Source organism: Sorex araneus, chromosome 2 (assembly GCF_027595985.1).
Source record: "Sorex araneus isolate mSorAra2 chromosome 2, mSorAra2.pri, whole genome shotgun sequence".
Taxonomy (NCBI): domain Eukaryota; kingdom Metazoa; phylum Chordata; class Mammalia; order Eulipotyphla; family Soricidae; genus Sorex; species Sorex araneus.
The window spans coordinates 85,114,167-85,132,180 of NC_073303.1; the positions used below are offsets into that span (position 1 = coordinate 85,114,167).

At 41.5% G+C, this 18,014-nt stretch overlaps 2 protein-coding genes across 6 annotated transcripts in view; one reads left to right on the forward strand and one right to left on the reverse strand.

Moving 5' to 3' along the window:
- ASPH (aspartate beta-hydroxylase) overlaps positions 1-4,047 on the forward strand; it is a 211,538-nt gene extending 207,491 nt beyond the window's left edge. For all 5 annotated transcript variants that reach the window (XM_055128781.1, XM_055128782.1, XM_055128784.1 and 2 more), the window contains one exon: positions 1,267-4,047. In XM_055128781.1, the coding sequence (XP_054984756.1) occupies positions 1,267-1,417 (151 nt within the window). In that variant the 3' untranslated portion in view covers positions 1,418-4,047. The remainder of the gene's footprint in view (positions 1-1,266) is intronic.
- Positions 4,048-4,085: 38 nt separating this feature from the next.
- CLVS1 (clavesin 1) overlaps positions 4,086-18,014 on the reverse strand; it is a 193,894-nt gene continuing 179,965 nt past the window's right edge. The window contains exon 6 of the mRNA XM_004602429.2: positions 4,086-5,437. Coding sequence (XP_004602486.1) covers positions 5,350-5,437 — 88 coding nt within the window. The 3' untranslated portion in view covers positions 4,086-5,349. The remainder of the gene's footprint in view (positions 5,438-18,014) is intronic.

The window sequence follows — 18,014 nt, forward strand, 5'->3', positions numbered from 1 at the left end:
TAGTTAATGTGTCTGCATATTTTCTTGATTGCTTTATTTATGCTGACACGATATTTAGAATTTAGCCTCTTTTCAGAGATCTTAAAAAGAGTGCCAGAGACTATGAAGGATGGTTTGCTGTATTGCTTTTAAATAGTCCGCAGCTAATGTACTAGCTTAGTAGATGATATTAAATATATAAACTAGAACTAAGGAGATAGATCAGAGGACTATGGTGTGTGCTTTGCATGTGAAGTCCCAGGTTCGATCCCTGGCACTGGACAATCTCCTGAGCAAACCAAAAGCATCCTCAGCACGATGCCATGAATAACCCCTGAGCACTGTCAAATATAAACCACTCCCCTCAATAAAAGCAGATATATCTAAACAACATTGATTACCAACATATTTTTCTCCATCAGAACATTGAGTAGGTAAATATCCAATTTGTCAGCTTTATAGTCACTGAGTTTAAGTAGCACGGTAGCACTGTCGTCCTGTTGTTTGTTCATCGATTTGCTCGAGCGGGCACCAGTAATGCCTTCAGTATGAGACTTGTTGTTACTGTTTTTGGCATATCAAATACACCACAGGTAGCTTGCCAAGCTCTGCCGTGCAGGCAAGATACTCTCGGTAGCTTGCTGGACTTTCCGAGAGGGACAGAGGAATCAAATCCAGGTCGGCCATGTGCAAGGCAAACACCCTATCCACTGTGCTGTCACTCCAGTCAATGAGTTTAAGTAAAGAACTGTTATTTAGCCTCCTTTCTTCCATAAAATGGAATGAACAAAAGAAAGGATTGAAAATAGAACCATTTTGAGATGTATGGCCACCGTGCCAGGTATTCTGTTGAGACATAGCGATACCTCCTGTCTCTTAGCATGCAGACCTAAACTGGCTCAGAAAGGCTGAGAGGATGGCTGTGGAATCAAGGATGAGGAAGTCACCCTAGATGCAGGAACAGGTTTGAGTGGTAATCTCACTCCATAAGCCTCACCGGGACTGGACCAAGAATTATTACAGGGCCCTTGTCATTATCAGGGTTGCCTTCCCACCAACTCCCCCACCTCCATCTTTTACACATTTTCAATTCAAGCACTGGAAGCCAATGCTTATGTGAAGAATCTGGAAATTCCTTCTTAATCCCCAAGGACTGAATAAACAAACCCTGGCTTGAGGTTTCAGTTAGCTCTTCCTATTCCAGAGGGTTCCTGACATGCCTCCCTTGGCAAGATGTGAGTTGATCCTCAGACATCGAAACCCAAGGACTGTGTGTTTCTATTCCAGGACGTGGGAAGAAGGCAAGGTGCTCATATTCGACGACTCCTTTGAACATGAGGTGTGGCAGGACGCCACATCTTTCCGGCTGATATTCATCGTGGACGTGTGGCACCCAGAACTGACAGCCCAGCAGAGACGCAACCTTCCTGCAATTTAATGTGTTCTGTAGGCTCAGGACATTGGAGAGAAAGAGAGAGAGGCTGTCTTTTGGATTCTTACAAAGCGGGATAGAAGATTGAATACCAAGGCCCTTAATTCCCTCAACTTGTAGCCGAATAAATTCTAAATTTCCTCCCAGGCCTAGAAGACACTAAGGAATATTTGCCTGAATGCAATTCATTTAGAAAATTCACAGCTGTATTTCATGCCAGAGAGCACCAGTCTGGTGCCTGTATTTCAGGTGAACATGTAGTTTCTTCCTTGCAGCCAAAGATACCTTTCCAGGTACACTAGGACTAAATCAGTGTACAAAGAGAATATATGTAGAAACTGTGAATAGATTTAGTTTGTAATCTTTCTATGCAGTTCTAATTATTGTTAGTAAAATGCATTCATGATTGGGGCTGGAGTGATAGCACAGTGGGTAGGACGTTTGCCTTGCACGCGGCCGACCCGGGTTCGAATCCCAGCATCCCATATGGTCCCCTGAGCACTGCCAGGGGTGATTCCTGAATGCATGAGCCAGGAGTGACCCCTGTGCATTGCGGGGTGTGACCCAAAAAGCAAAAAAAAAATGCATTCATGATAAAAGCAGTTTTATTTTCCTTACACAAAGGACAAAGATGGAATTATGCCAGTATCTGTGAATGTACCACTCAGTCTATTTGCTTTATTATTTTCACTGAAATAGTGTCTTACTTTCTCTCCTTACTAGGTCAGTAGTGCAGGCATTGTAAAAGTTACCTTTGTTTCTAAACAAAATTTTTTGCAGCAGACATGAAATTGTTGTATACTGAGTGATAAGGAGCTCACCTGCACATTTTTTAATGCACATATTAAGGCTTCGGGGGTAAAAGTGAAATTTCTTAAAGTAACAGTAACCTGTTGGGATCAGATGAACATCTCAGTTTGCTGTCAAGACTAAAATCTAGAATATCTTTGCCTGTTACCTTTGTGAGCAAGGAGCTTCTTGAGTAGATGGCCACCACAATAAAACTATGGAGAATGGTAGAGTCAAAGATCAAGAATGCCAGGATCTTTGTCCTGGAGTTGATGTGGATGTAGGAGATCTAGGATATCTAGGTTGATTTCCACTTGGAAAGATTTCAGAAGACTCTTAGATCTCCCTGGCTTTAGAAGCTTCTGTCACTTTAATATCACTTTACAGTAGCTGTCTTTAACGTGGTTTAGCTTTACTGTTACCCCTAGCACAGAATTAACAATTGAAAACTGGGCAGTGCATATTCATGCCAAAGTTTAGTTGAACAGGTATTAATGCATTAAATGTTTAAATCAGAGCTAACTAGATTTGTTAGCAGTGAGACTGTAATGATATTCATGCACTGAACTTTAAGCCAAATGAACAAAAATGTTGAATAAATGATGCATAGGTTAGTTACCAAACTTCATAGATTTTTTAAAATGTACTTTCATCTTTTTCTAAATACAAAGGCAGTCATTTATATGATTATAAAAGTAGTTCTTTAAAGTTTATATGAGGGGCTGGAGCAATAGTACAGTGGGTAGGGCGTTTGCCTTGCACACGGCCGACCCAGGTTCGATTCCCAGCATCCCATATGGTCCCCTGAACACCGCCAGGGGTGATTCCTGAGTGCAGAGCTAGGAGTAACCCTTGTGCATTGCCAGGTGTGACCCAAAAAGAAAAAAAAAGTTTATATGGGCCATTTTTGCCTGTTCTTGAGGACATTAGATTTTAGATTTTAGTAGTAGTGTTTGAAAAGTAATTGTTTCATTGCTGTTATGCCAGTATTCAAAAATCCCACTAAAATAAGCTAAGAAGCATCTGAAAGAAACATCAAAACAAACATCCGAAGTCCAAAAGAAAAGGGAGACTCTTGCAGAACAAGAAGATATTTATGTCCTTCAGTATTTATTGAACAAAAGAAATGACTGACAAAAGGACATTACAATCCAATGCTCAGGTGGTAACATTCATGTCACGTGTTGAATTTGGTTCTTGTATGTATATTGCATACACATGAAGAAATTAATAGTACAAGTTGTCTTTGTTGAACCATCATACATTCATTTAATAAAATCATGGAATAAAATTAAAACTAGCTTTTAACTTAGTAATTGTAGCATGGTATTTAAAATCAGGTCACTACAGTAGAATTCTATTGTCAATTGAAAAGCTAGAATAATTATTACTGTTGCAAAGTGTTGGCACTAATTGACTTTAATAGTATTTTACATACTTGGACCCCACAACTTTTTTAAAATCCAAGTAATAAAATGAATTATCTGATTCACTTTAAATCTTTGTTTTTCTTCCCTATGTGATAGTATACAAGTGATGTTTCACTGCACTGGTAGAATTAATTCAGTGTTATTATTTTATTATTTGACACAAAATGAATAAGCTTTATACTGTGATACAATTGGTTTAGAAATATTTTTAGTAGTTTCAACTTTATTTCAAGGATTAGATAACAAAATTTACTTGTTATTTTTCTGCACCAGAAAAAAAAAGCTAAATTCATTGAGAAAGAGGCAGTAAATACTAATACTAATTTTAATAGATAATTATTAATAGATTGAGGGTGACTATAATCAGTAAAATCACCTCTTTCTTTTGATTTTTTTTTGGTTACAAATTCTTGTTAAATACTTGTTAAATACTACACTTGTTAAATACTAAGTGTAAAGTCACATTTTACTGTCCATTTTCAATTAAAATATTTTGATTTGACATTGAGCACCGACTGGTCATACTAACAAATGTTCATATCATGCAGATGGATGGGGGAATAATAAGCATCTTAAAAGAAAAAAACGGTTTTGGGAAACATGACACAGTAAGGATATAATATCCTAGGGTATCTGCTCATTTTAAATTTAATTTCCTTTGAATGAATAGTTGGGGTCTCCATTTCTAAGGAGAATAGACACAGAAATAAAATGATCTTTGGCATTTCATCCTGCATTCTTAGTCTATTTTCAGCACTTGCATATTTCACCATCCTTTAGGATCTTCCCCCATAATTAATACCTACCCTTTCAGCCAGACCCTTTCTCCACATTGGTAAGTGGTTGCAAGAGGGTGGGGGGTTAAATGCTTTCCGAGCACTTTTCTTTGCTGTAGTGACCCAAGTGAGGCAACTTGAATGGATTCATTAATCACTGACATGTGTTTTTAGTGGTCCACCCCCTGCCCCTGCAGACACACATTGGCTATGGGAAAGTCACACTGTTACAATAAAATCATCATTTTTCATGTTGTGTGTCTTTTCAAGACAGCTCACAATTATCAGCTGGTGGTCTGACAAAAGAGGGGATGTCAAAACCATTTTTGCAGGATATCAAAAGAAGCAAACTCTGCAAATAGGCAGACCTACGAGAACATGCTTTTAGGCTGATCAATTTGATGCTGGTGATGAGGTCAAAGAAAATAATTTAATGAGAATGGAAATCACTGAAGATACTATTATCTTGGGGCTTTGCACTACATTGAAACTTGACAATCATGTCTGCACAGCTTAATTCTAATATATCAACTTGGAAATGCACTTAATCTTAAATTGCAAAACCGGAGAGGGCCTCTGCTGCGGTGCCTCAAGAAAATCCTTGTCTTAATGCAGTGTACGCATCAGGTTTAGTTTTTCTTTTTTTTCAGTTCATGTAGTACCATAAATATGGGAGGAGGGGGAATCTTGTTTACATAAATACCTTCCTTGCTTCCTCCTCCAGTCCCCTCACTGGAGGGGGGTGGGGGGAAAAAAGCCTCTCTCAAGTCTTTATTTGGCTGCTCCGACCAATAGCTGGTGACAGTCTTTACTGGGTGGCAGAAGTGAGGACTGGTGCCAAGCTGAACGCACGTGTCTATGTGGGTCAATGGCGCATGTGCTTCCGGGGTGGCTGACACCACTGAAGGCTGGCGATATGCAGGGGCGAAGGGGCGACTTGGGTTCAGTCCAGAGCCAGCAGCGGCTGCGTGTTCTCATTCTCTCCCTTCTCCTCGTGCTTCAGGGTCCCGGCTTCTACCACGGACTGAGATCTAAGGACAGGAGGAGGGAGGAGATGCAATCACAAACAATTTTGAAACTGTCAGGTGCCTGGTGATTTTCTGCCCCCTCATTCAGAGACACTCAAAAATAGCCACGTGATTCCCTGTCCCTCCCCGCCCCTACCCAATTTTCTTGCTTTTGTGTCTTGCTTTTGTGCCAATGGGTTTCAGCCTCTACCCACACCTCTACCATTAGAAAACCACGACTCTGTTACCAGGGTTGCCTAAATTTTTTCCACTCCTGATGCCTTTTCATCTAAGAAATGTTCATGGGAGCCCAGATATATAATGATCCAAATCAAATATGATAAATCATAAAGAATTCTAGAAATATTTGAAACCCCTGATTCTCCTATGGAAATATTGCTTTATTTACCCAGTCATAGATCCACCAAGTGCTGTGGGGATAATGGGCTAGACAGACAGACAGACAGAAGAGAGGGTTTGCGAAAGGGGAGGCACTAAGTCCCCCATGGAAGTGATGGGAAGAAATAATTGGGCACCACATCCACAGCCCTCTTCCATATGACCTCACCCCATACCTGCCCCCGTGTGGGGTCAACTTAGATAGAAATGATGTTTTTGAAAACCTGTTCTGACAGGACCTAGAATAAACGCTGTCTTGTGCCAATAAACTGGTGTCTTAAGTGAGGAGACAATATGCAATTGAACGAATCTGTGGAACCGGGCATAAGAAACCAAACTTTTTGTTTGGATTTTCTTTTTTTGGGGGGAGGGGGCTGGGTGCCACATACAGCCATGCTCAGGCCTTACTTCTGGCTCTGCACTCAGGAATTACTTCTGATGGTGCTTGGGGGACCATATGGGATGCCAGGGATCAAACCCAGGTCTGCTATGTGCCAAGCAAATGCTCTGCCCACTGTACTATCACTCCAGCCCCAGGGACCAAACTTTCCAGGACTGCATTTTCCTTGATTGAGAAGTCCCATCATAGCCGCTTCACGGTCACCCTGATGCAATCCCACTTGCTCTAAGTAACATACTATATTGTGGTGTTTCTGAAATGTATAATTAAAAAGGAGAAACAATTAAAAAATATCCTTAGGGTGGGAGAGATAGTACAAAGGTGATGGTCCTTGCCTTGCACTTGGATGATTCTGGTTCAATCCCTTAGGTGAGATCCCTGAGCACAGCCAGTGAGGCATAAGCTTTGAGCATACACCCCCACCACCACCCACCCACACACACACAGTTGGGGGCTACACACAATAATGCTCAGGAGCTACCCCTGGCTCTGTGTGCGGGTACAGCACCTTGCATTGCTCTGGAATCCATGTGATGCTGAGGCTAAACTTGGACCTCCTGCATGCAAAGCTTGCGCTTCAGCCCATTGGTTATTTCTTCAGCCCATATGTTGCTTTTTATTTTTTTTATTTTTTTTTTATTTTTTATTGAGTCACCATGTGGAAAGTTACAAAGTTTTCAGGTTTAAATCTCAGTTATACAATGCTCGAATACCCATCCCTTCACCAGTGCTCATATTCCACCACCAAGAATCCCAGTATAGCTCCACCCCACCCCCTCACACCCCTAACCCCCCCACGCCCCTAGCCCCTCCACCCTAAGCCCCCCCCCGCCTGTGTAACTAATAAATTTCACTTTACTTTCACTTTGATTGCATACAATATTTCAACAAAACTCACTATTATTGTTTGGAGAGTCTCTCCCCTAAAGTCAGACCTGCTGAAAAGGAAGCATTAGATAATTTGTTTTCCATTGCTGAGGATGAAGAGGTATGAGGTCGAGTGCTTTTTAAAAGCCTAATATATAGTTTTTAAAACTAAGAGAAAGATTCACTTAAATCTTGCCCTCAATCTGTTTAGTGAATCCAAGTATTCTCTGGGAAGTTTGATCCATCATTTTTTTGCTTGCTGAAAAAAAAAATCACCTCTCCAGCTACCAAATGAGTGCTCAGTAATTGTGGGCAAAAGGCAAAGAAGTTTCTTGCCTTGGGGTTTAGTCATTTAGATCACTTTGGGTGGTAATTTTTCTGTTCAGGCACTTTTCCTTCTCCTAAGAAGTTTTCACACCTCTACTAAAATAAACATTTCAAACTTTCTGGTCCTCTGGAAACCAGTTTAATCCCAAGGGCAGCATACGAGTGACTTGAACTATTTCAGCCAGCATTATCTCAGCTTGCAGACAAACTAACAGAAGCTTCCTTCACCTCTCTTTTTTTTTAATTTTACTGAATCACTGTGAGATAGTTACAGTTTTTCATGTTTGTGTTACGTATCCAGGATGTACAAGACACTAGTAGAATTGTATAAGAAAAAAACCTCCAACCCCATTAAAAATGGGAAGAAGAAATGAACAGAAGTTTCCTCAACAAAGAAATACAAATGGCCAAAAGGCACATGAAAAAATGCTCCACATCGCTAGTCATCAGAGAGATGCAAATCAAAACAATGAAATATCGTCTCACACCATAGAGCATACACACATTCAAAAGAACAAAAGAAACCAGTGTTGGCGTGGATGTGGGGAAAAAGGGATGCTCTTTCACTGTTGGTGGGAATGCCGACTGGTCCAGCCTTTCTTCACATCTTTATTGCTTCTATTTCAGTCCTCTCTCTCTCTCTCTCTCTCTCTCTCTCTGTCTGTCTCTCTTTCTTTCTCCTCTCCTCTCTTTCTCTCCCTCTCTTTCTCTGTCTCTATTCTCTCCTCTTCTCTCCTTCCCTCTCCTCTCCTCTCTCTTTCTCTCCCTCTCCCACTCTCTCCCTCTCTCCCTGTCTCTCTCTGTCTCTATCTCTCCCTATCTCCGTCTTTCTGTCTCTGTCTCTCTCTGTCTCTTTGTCTCTCTGTCTGTCTCTCTTCCCTCCCCCACAGGAAGCTATCCTTCAATCAGGCACTTGCTAGCTGGGGCTGAAAAGATAGCACAGTAGACTACGCACGCCCTTTATAGGCAGCATCCCCAGGTTCAATTCATGAGCACCATCAGTGCTCTAGCAACAAGTCAGGCCTATCCCCTGAGGACCTGGACATAACCCACCCTCCAAAAAAAAAGCAGAAAGAACCCAAGTGATAAGGAGTTGAAGGCAGTCAGTCAAATTCTCAGTTGAATGTAGCCCTTCCCACTGAGTTTTAGAAAAACAACCTCAGTAGTTTATAAGAAAGTATCCCACAGTCCTGGCTTTATTCATTGAAGTCAACAGTGGGCTGTATTTATGGAACAGCATACAGATGTCTGATATCCTAGTGAGCCTCTATAATGACCTTTAAATGCAAAAAGCAAAATTATTTACTTAGGGAAGGTATTTTTAGGGAGCAGAGTACAGGGGTTAAGTCTTGCATGCAGTCAGCCCTGGTTCAAATCCCCAGCACCACATATGATCACCCTGAGCATAGCCAGGCGTGATCCCTGACACAGAACAAGAGTGATCCCTGAGCACCATCGGGTGTGGCCAGCCCCCACTTTGATCCAGTCTTTAGTGGCTTAATCAAAACTGTTACCTAAAGTATCAGGGAAGTTTCCCCCAGGAGCTCTATTCTGGGTTTCTGCTACCCTCCCTCCCTCCCTAACCACTGGATTGTGGTTTGGAATAATTCCACCTTCTCATGTAAAATGGAGATATGACAGTAGCTCCATCGTGGTAAGTGGGAGTAATAGAGATTGTTAATTAAGGTGCTGAAGTGCTCGAATCAGTGACAGCTTGGCATATGTGCTCATTGGTTTTTATCTCGTTAGCCTTCCTCATTTACAGATTAGAAAAATAAGGTCTGGGAATATTAGAATCATTTACAAATTTAGCTGTGAAACATAAATTCAGCCAAAAGTTCCCCTAGACAAACTACGAGGAGAATCGTGTGCCGTTATGCATCACATAACCTAACAATAAATGAGACTGACTTTTCAAAATGAATAACAGTTATTATTTTTTAAATTTCAGATAAGTGATTAAAGTTCCACAGGAAAGATAACCTTAGTACTTTTCCTTATGTATTATACTTTGGGGTTCATCCCCAGTGGTTCCCTGGCTTTGTGCTCCGGGATCGCTGGTGGGGGTGCTCTGGAGGATCATAAGGACGCCTGGGATGGAATCTGGGTCGGCTGTTTGCACGGTAAGAGCCCTGTGCACTGTACTATGTGCCGACCCCTGTTTGGTACCTCTTAGTACATGGAAATTTCCTTCTGAATAATAACTATTATTCCTTCTGAATAATAATAATAACTAACTAATGACATTTCAGTGCATTTCATTTGGAGTTGGAGGGGTCATCCTCAGTGGTGCTGGCCTCTAGCGCAGACCTGATGTTCAGAATGGAGGCCCCATGATGCCCAGAGGCCACTGAAGCTGCATCCCACAGTGCTCTGGGCTCAGGCTGTGCCAGGGATCAAACTCAGTACCTCACACACTAAGGTATGTGCTCTACCACTTCAGCTCTTTCCCTGGTCCTACAATACGGGGTCTGTTTTAAACAACGGCTTTCAATAAAATTATTGATAATTTATCTTAAGGGATTCTTGTAAGCATGTGTCCAGTTAGCAAAAGCTTATAACAAAAAACATCCTTGGAGGCAATGTGATTATACTCTTTGGGAACAATATTTACTGAACCAGAAAAGTGAATCAAAGTTGTTGTTTTTTTTTTTAAAGATCACTGTTTCACTGTTGTATCACTGTTACTGTCTCACTGTTATCCTGTTGCTCATCAATTTGCTCCAGTGGGCACCAGTAACATTTCCATTGTGAGACTTTTGTTACTGTTTTTGGCATACCAAATACACCACAGGTAGCTTGCCAGGTTCTGCTGTGTGGGTGGGATACTCTCCGGTAGCTTGCCCAGCTCTCTGAGAGGAACGGAAGAATTGAACCCGGGTCGGCTGCATGCAAGGCAAATGCACCATCCGCTGTGCTATCCCTCCAGGAGTAGGGCATTTGCCTTGCACTTGGCCGACGCGGGTTAAATTCCTCAGTCCCTTTCATAGAGCCAGGCAAGCTACTGAGAGTATGCTGCCCGCATGGCAGAGCCTGGCAAGCTACCTGTGGCGTATTTGATATGCCAAAAACAGTAACAAGTGTCACAATGGAGACGTTACTGGTGCCTGCTCGAGCAAAATTGATGAACAACGGGATGACAGTGCTAGAATTTTTTTAAAGATAGGCTTAAATATTTCTCATGTAATGCAACAAGCCTTTCTCTTCACAAAGTGAGCAATAAAAACCGAATCTCTCTCACTCTGCTAATACAATTTACCACAGCTTACTGAACTAGATAAACAAACCGATCCAAGAAAAGTAAATATCCTATTCACTATGAAGTAAATCACTTTTAAAATGAGCCAAACATTCAACTCAGCTCTTGCCTGAGTACTATAACTCAGATTTAAATGTCTAGTGTATTTATATTTAGTTCACAATTGGACACCGACTTCCCATCTTGTAACAAGAAAGAAAAATCCAAGAGAAAAATGTGCTCCTTCAGAAAGCTTGGAAGAGGTGGCAACTGAGAAGGAGGGTATAACACATAGCCCCAATCATACAGGGTCACTGAGCACTTGAAAGTGGGCAGTCTGGGGAGGCTTGAGCGATAGTACAGCAAGTAGGGTATTTGCCTTCCACACGGCTAACCTAGGTTCGATTCCCAGCATCCCATATAGTCCCCTGAGCACCGATAGGAGCAATAATTCCTGAATGCAAAGCCAGGAGTAACCCCTGAGCATCACCAGGTGTGAGCCAAAAAGAAAAAAAAAAGTGAGCAGTCTGAATTGAGATGCAATGTTTACTAGATTTCAAGATTTTGCATGAAGAAAAATGTTAAATATCTCTGTAACATTTTAATAATGTCAAAGTTGTGTACAGATATAATTGAGTACTGTGTTTTTATAATTAATTTCACATGCTTTACTTTTGTTATGAGTCTATGAGTAAGTTTTAAATCACATTGTTCCAACCTTTCCGCTGCTGCTACTGCACGAGCAGGGTAGCAGAGGCCAAATGAACTACTTTGGACACGAGCAGCCCACTGAAATGCCTCCAGACGATGAACTGAGCTTCTACCCCAGGCGGCGACAGCGGGGAAGGGTTTCTCTCTCCAGGCTTTTCCATCTTATGAGCACCACAAAAGGGGAGCAAAAGCTTGCAGTGATGTAATTTCTGGCAGAATTTTCCCTGGACTTTATACAGAAATCCAAAAACACACGGCCTAATATCTCCTAATTGTCAGCAATATGAAATGGTTCCTTTTTAGCAGGTCGGACTTTGGGGGGGGGAATTCGAACAATAATAGTGAGTCTTTTGTTGAAACATTGAAGGTAATCAAAGTAGCAGCCATTTCTCTAGACTGTAAACTAAGCCATAACCCCACGCTGGCCAAGGAGAGGAAATATCTATCTCGGATCTCTTCCTTTTTCGGGAAGAAACGCAGCGTGGCGTCAGCCATAGTATGATGTCTATTAAGCAGGGACAAACTTGGTGGCGCGGGAACAGGAAAAAAGGAAAAAAGAAAAATTATGTACTTGGAACAGCGGGACACTTGGGCAGTCTCGGGCCAGGGCTGATATCAGCGCATGCTACACCGAAATTCCACCCGGGTAGCCACACTTTTGTGCGGCCACTTAGCTGCTGATCTACCAGAACCCGGAAACCAACTAGACTACTTTTGGTCCCAGAAACTGATTGCAGACAAGCTGCTAGACTGTCAACTAAGCCATAGCCCCATGCCGGCTGAGGACGGGAAATATCCCTCTTTCTCAGTTTTTTTTTTCCCTTTGTCGGGCGGTGTGGCATCAGTCATATTATGAGGATTACTAAGCAGGCACGAACTTCGTGGCGCGGGAAGGAGGGGGAAAAAAAAAGAAAAAAGTTATGTACTTGGAACAGTGGGACTTAATATCTCTTTATTCTCAGCAACGGAAAACTAATTATCAAAAGCTTCTTTGGTAGTAGGGCTGTCTTTTTTTGGGGGGAAGCTCCAACAACAATAGTGAGTTTTGTGTTGAAATATGGAATGTAATCAAGGTAAAGAGAAAGCGAAGTGAAATTTATCAGTTACACAGGCGGGGGGGGGGCGGGGGGCAGGAGGTATACTGGGGTTTTTTGGTGGTGGAATATGGGCACTGGTGAAGGGAAGGGTGTTAGAGTATTGTATAACTGAGACATAAGCCTGAGAACTTTGCAACCTTCCACATGGTGATTCAATAAAATAAATTTTAAAAAATAAATAAAATAAAATTACATTGTTCCAAAATCCTATTTATGCCATTAGGCTGTGGTTGAGCTCAGAGGAATTGTAAATACTTATTTAGAAACACAATCCTTATAAAGAGCTGTGGCAACATCGTTGACTATTAATGTTTGTTGCTGTTTGTTTTGAGCCCACACCGGGTGGTGCTTAGAGGACCATATGCAGTGCTGGGGATTAAACTGGGGTTTGCCACAAGCAATCAAGTACCTTAACATCTGTATTAGCTCTAGGGCCCCAATAAATAATTTTTGACTTTGGGCCACATCAGTGGTTCTCAGGAATCATTCAGGAGGTGGGGGATGTAGAAGGAAGAGTAGGGGGACCATATGTGGTGTCAGGGATTGAACCCAGGTCAACCATGTGCAATGCAAGTGTCCTAACACTATAGTATCTCTCCAGCCCACTCCCAATAGAGAAACTTTAAGAAAATATTTTAATAACATTGTGTCTGCTCAGTCATTTTTCATTAAAGGAATAAGTAGTGGACATTTATTTTCAGCTGTCTCTAAGCAAGATACCAAGAACAAAACTAAGCACTGAGCAAATATGCTATTCATTCCACTAAATATTCCTAAAGTTTCACAAAAATGCATCTACCTCATAGAAGTTTAACTTCCTACCTGTGTTCTTGTTCACATTCCCCTCAGCTTCCTCCAAGATAATGGTTTACCACTTTCTTTTTTTTCTCTTCTTTGTGCTCTTTTTATAGAAGATACATCTTTTTATAGAAGACACAAATAGAATGAGTGCTCAGAGAGATGAACTCCTGATATTTCCATTAGCTTATTTTTGCCAATGTATGGAGATACCCTTCTTTAGCCGTCCAGGTCACCATCCAGATCTCCTGTGCCTAAACCCCCTCCTAACTTCACTTTCCTCCTTACAAACTGAGAATATGAGATCAGGCACTCCACTCTTTCTCTTGGCCTTACACTGAGCTCCTTATCAGTTTGTAAACTAATAAGAGATACTGTTCACATACTGCATCTTATTAGCTCCCAAGAGTATGAGGGCCACTATATACCTGTTGTCACCCCTCCACCAGCTCCTAAGACCATCTCCCACCTTCTGTAGTTCACTCAAAGCAATTTCAAAACTTAGCTGATTTCCAACAAATTTGATACACCTACTTCTTTACCCAGATCACCCATCTCTTATCTCAGTCGTCAAAATTACCTACTTTGCAAGAAAAGTCATCAAACCCATGGGAGCTTCCCTAATTTCCGATCCTCACATCAGGTATCTAGTTTACTGCAAAGAAAGCCAACTTTTAGAAAGGCAGATGCCCTGTCTTCCCCCTGCAACTCCCTAACATACATACACACTCCACTTATGCTCTGGGTCTAAGCCATTTCACCTGCTTCGAGTCACAGCTATTTCCAATACTGTGGCTTAAAATTCTCCTGCTTTGCTCGATGCCTAGGGTTAGCCTTGAAATATTCTCCCCACGCTATTTTCAGTGGAAGAAAGAAGATGAAAGTAGAAGCGGCAAAGGAACACAGGTATGCAGCCATGGCTGAGATCTTCAAGCCTGCTCAGATCGGGACTGGGCCTCCTCCCCCCAGCTCCTCAGTTTCCAGTAGCTTGGCAGTCACATCCACAAACTGCCCTCTGGCGCCATGTAATCTCATCAATGGCCAAGATCCAGAGACTATAAACCAGAGCTCCCAGAAGAGAGCACTGCAGAATATCCTGACCTCGCACCAGGCAGTCTTCATGAGGGCACCTCAGAGGGGGGCAGGTTGAGTTTCCCTCGCTGCCCCAAGCAGAACCTCAGCAGCTGAAAACCTCCAGTACCCAACCGCCGCCATGCTCAAGGCCACTGTCCATGCTCAGACGAGCCTCACCCATGAAGGAACTGAAGAGGATCCCAGGTATGCAGGATCTGTGGCTGAGATCTCCAAGCCTGCTTGGATGGGGACTGGGTCTCCTCCCCCCAGCTCCCCAGTTTTCCAGTACCTTGGCAGTCACACCCACAAACTACCCCTGGCGCCATGTAATCTCATCAACGGCCAAGACCCAGAGACTATATACTAAAGCTGCCGGAAGAGAGCACCACACAACTTCCTGGAGTGGCCATACAACCTCTTATACTCTAACCCACTTATGAAAAGTAGCACACATTTGTCTGGTTTTAACATACTTGCTTGTGTTCTCTTACATATGGGCTTAAATGGCTCCAGAATGAAATAGAACAACCTTCACACACTTCCCTCTTACTCTGGTGGGAAGGTGCTTGGTGGTGGGACTGGTGTTTGAATATTACTGTAATGAACTATTGTGAACTGTTTTATGAAAATAAAATATGTAAAAATTGAAAAAATAGATGAAAATAAAATTTAAATAAATAAGTATAGGGAAAAAAAGGAAAAACTACAATAAAACTGTATCATCACATGCCTTTTCAGATGCAAATATCTCCTCTATAGTCACAACCAAAATTCACAAAATAATTGTTTGTATTTTCTGGCTCAGACTGTCACTTCCCATCTACTTCCTAGCCTACTGAATTTTCACTCCCACCCACAAGACTCTACAGCCCTTGCTAAGGCTATCAACCACCTGCAAGTCATGATGTCTAATGGGTACCTTTCAGTCTTCACTTACTAAGAGTCTCAGCCACAATCAATAGGACTGGCCACACCATTTTTCTTGAAATTCTCCCCCTGTTCCTTGGCTTCAGGAACACGGCATCTATCTTATCCCCTACCACTTGGGATATCACTAAGCAGTTTTCCTTCTTTCTGTCTTCACTTACTAGGCATTTCAGCCACAATTAATAGAACTGACCACACCATTCTTCTTGAAATTCAACCTCTATTCCTTGGCTTCAGGTACACTGAATCTGTCTTATCCCTACCTCTTGGTACACTCACTAAGCAGTGTTCCTCCTTTCTCATGACTTGTGTTAATTTCTCAATGCCTTAGAGCTCCTGATTTGTGTCCTTTCCAGAATTATTTTCTGACTTTAAAACCACATATGAAACCACTTTTATGACCTTTCTAACTGGCTGCCAACAAATCACTCACACAAACCATGTCCAAAACTGACTTCAGGGCTGGAGAAAGCGTATAAGGGACAAGGAGCTTGCTTTGTATGCAGCCGACCCTGGTTTCGATCCCCACACTGTATATGGTCTTCGAAGGAGTAAGCATCACTGGGTATGGCACAAATACCAAAAACCAAACAGATAAGTAAACTGAATTAATAATGATCTCCCCATCTGCACCTCCTCAAGTGTGCCCTAATTTGCAAAGAGGGGTTGCTGCCCATCCAGTTACCCTTGCAGACATCTAACAATTTCTCAAATATTTTTTTCTTTATTCTCCATGAACACCATCAAGACTTGTGGCTTCTACCCACTCAATACATTCATTCATTTCCTTTTTCTTATCTCTGTTCTTACCTTCCAGTCCCTGCTACCATGAGCACTAGCTAATTCTTTTGCAAGGCTTTCTCTGTACGTACTCTTCTCCTACTCCACTGTATTCTTATCACAACAGAATGAATTCTCAAATAAACTCAACACATTTATATCATTCCCCCTCTTTAAAATCTGTCTATGACTTCACTTTGCTCATAGGACAAAGTCTAACATCCTTGTCAAACTTAAGTGGCCCTACTTGCAGGTCCCTGTGTATCTTCTGAGTCTTTTTCCCCATTACTGCCTACTCTCAAAACTTTCCAGTCTGTTGTTGTTGTTGTTTATTTTTATTCTTTAATCCCATTTTCACTGAATCTAAGATGTCATCAATTGATGAACTAAGATTGTGTGGCTGTGTGTGTATGTATGTGTGTGTGTGAGTGAGTGAGAGAGAGAGAGAGAGAGAGAGAGAGAGAGAGAGAGAGATTGATGAGCAAACCTACGGCCTCACACATACAAGGCAAAAGTGATCTACCAAAAACTCTAGTATTTTTTTTGTATTTGGACCACACCTAGCAGTGCTCAGTGCTTACTCCTGGTTCTCCACTCAAGAATCACTCCCGGAAGGCTCCTGGAGTCCTGGGGATCAGACTCAGGCTGGCCACATGCAAGGCAAGCATTCTATCTCCTGTACTATTGCTCCAGCCCAAACTTTGGTATTTCAAATGAAAAATAAATAAATAAAAGGACATCTTATCAATGGAGACAATGATATTCTCTGAAATTAGCCCTTCTCTTTCCAAGGGAAAGTGCTTGCTCCTACTTTGATTACTCTTCTTTTTGATCAGAAAACATTTTGTTCATCAAGTCTCAGCTCATGTATGACTTCCTGAAGGAAGCCTTCCTAGTCACCACCTACCCCCAGCTAGGTTAGGACCCCTATTATACAGTGTCGTGAAATATTGTAATCGTCAAAGCACTTGTCACAGTGATAATGAAATAACTATTTGTATAATGATGCACTAAAGGTCTGTCTTCTCTAATCGATTATGGACTCCGGGAGCAGGAGCAGCAACTCCATCCTCTACAGCTAACACTAGCACTTGACCTCATTTAATCTTCATAGCACATAAGACAGATCTATTATTTTCCCTTTTAAAGTTTTAAAAACAAGGTCACAGAGAGATAAGTACTTAGGCAACAAGACAACTAATCTAATCCATAAAATAATTTCAGATGCTGATCTCTCAACTGTTTTCTATGCTAGCTAGATCTTGGTATGTAGCAGACACTCAATAAATACTTGTTAAATGAATAAAATTTTCAAGAGCTTAGCTATTGGAAATGGTCAATTTTAATGGAAATCTAGAAACCATGGGAAATAATGACTCAATTAATGAAGATAATTTTGAAATAATCTTAGGTTTCAAATTTTAATCAAGCATTGATTACAAGAACTAGACTACTATATTATTTCATCATAGATGGCTGACAAAATTTTTCTGGTGAGTCTACAAAGTCTCCTGTTTTTAACAGCATTTATTGTCATTTAACTTCTTCCTTCTTTTGTTTTCTCCTTTTATTCTTCTCCCTCCTCTCTTTTTCCCTTCAGAAAATATACATTGAGCATCTTCTAACTCTTAAGGAATAAGTGAAACATAGAATACATATAATGAATAAAATCCCTCCCCTCACAGAGCTTATAATCTATAGAAAGACTATTTGATATATAAATGAAGTAAATGTTAAATTGCCAAATTGTGATCCCCCCAAGCCTGAAACAGAGTTCAGTGAAAGAGTACAGCAGGGTTTGAAAGAAAAGATTCATGTGGGTGGAAGATAGGGAGGGTGATGAACTCCTCTCCTAAGGAGAGAGGAAATAAACCCACCCCATAAGTGAGTTGACCACCAGAAAGAAAAAGTGCTTTCCAGAGCAGGGTGGTCCTGGAAAAGGAAGAAGCCTGGCCGTAGCGGGAGGAGATTAACGTCAATGTG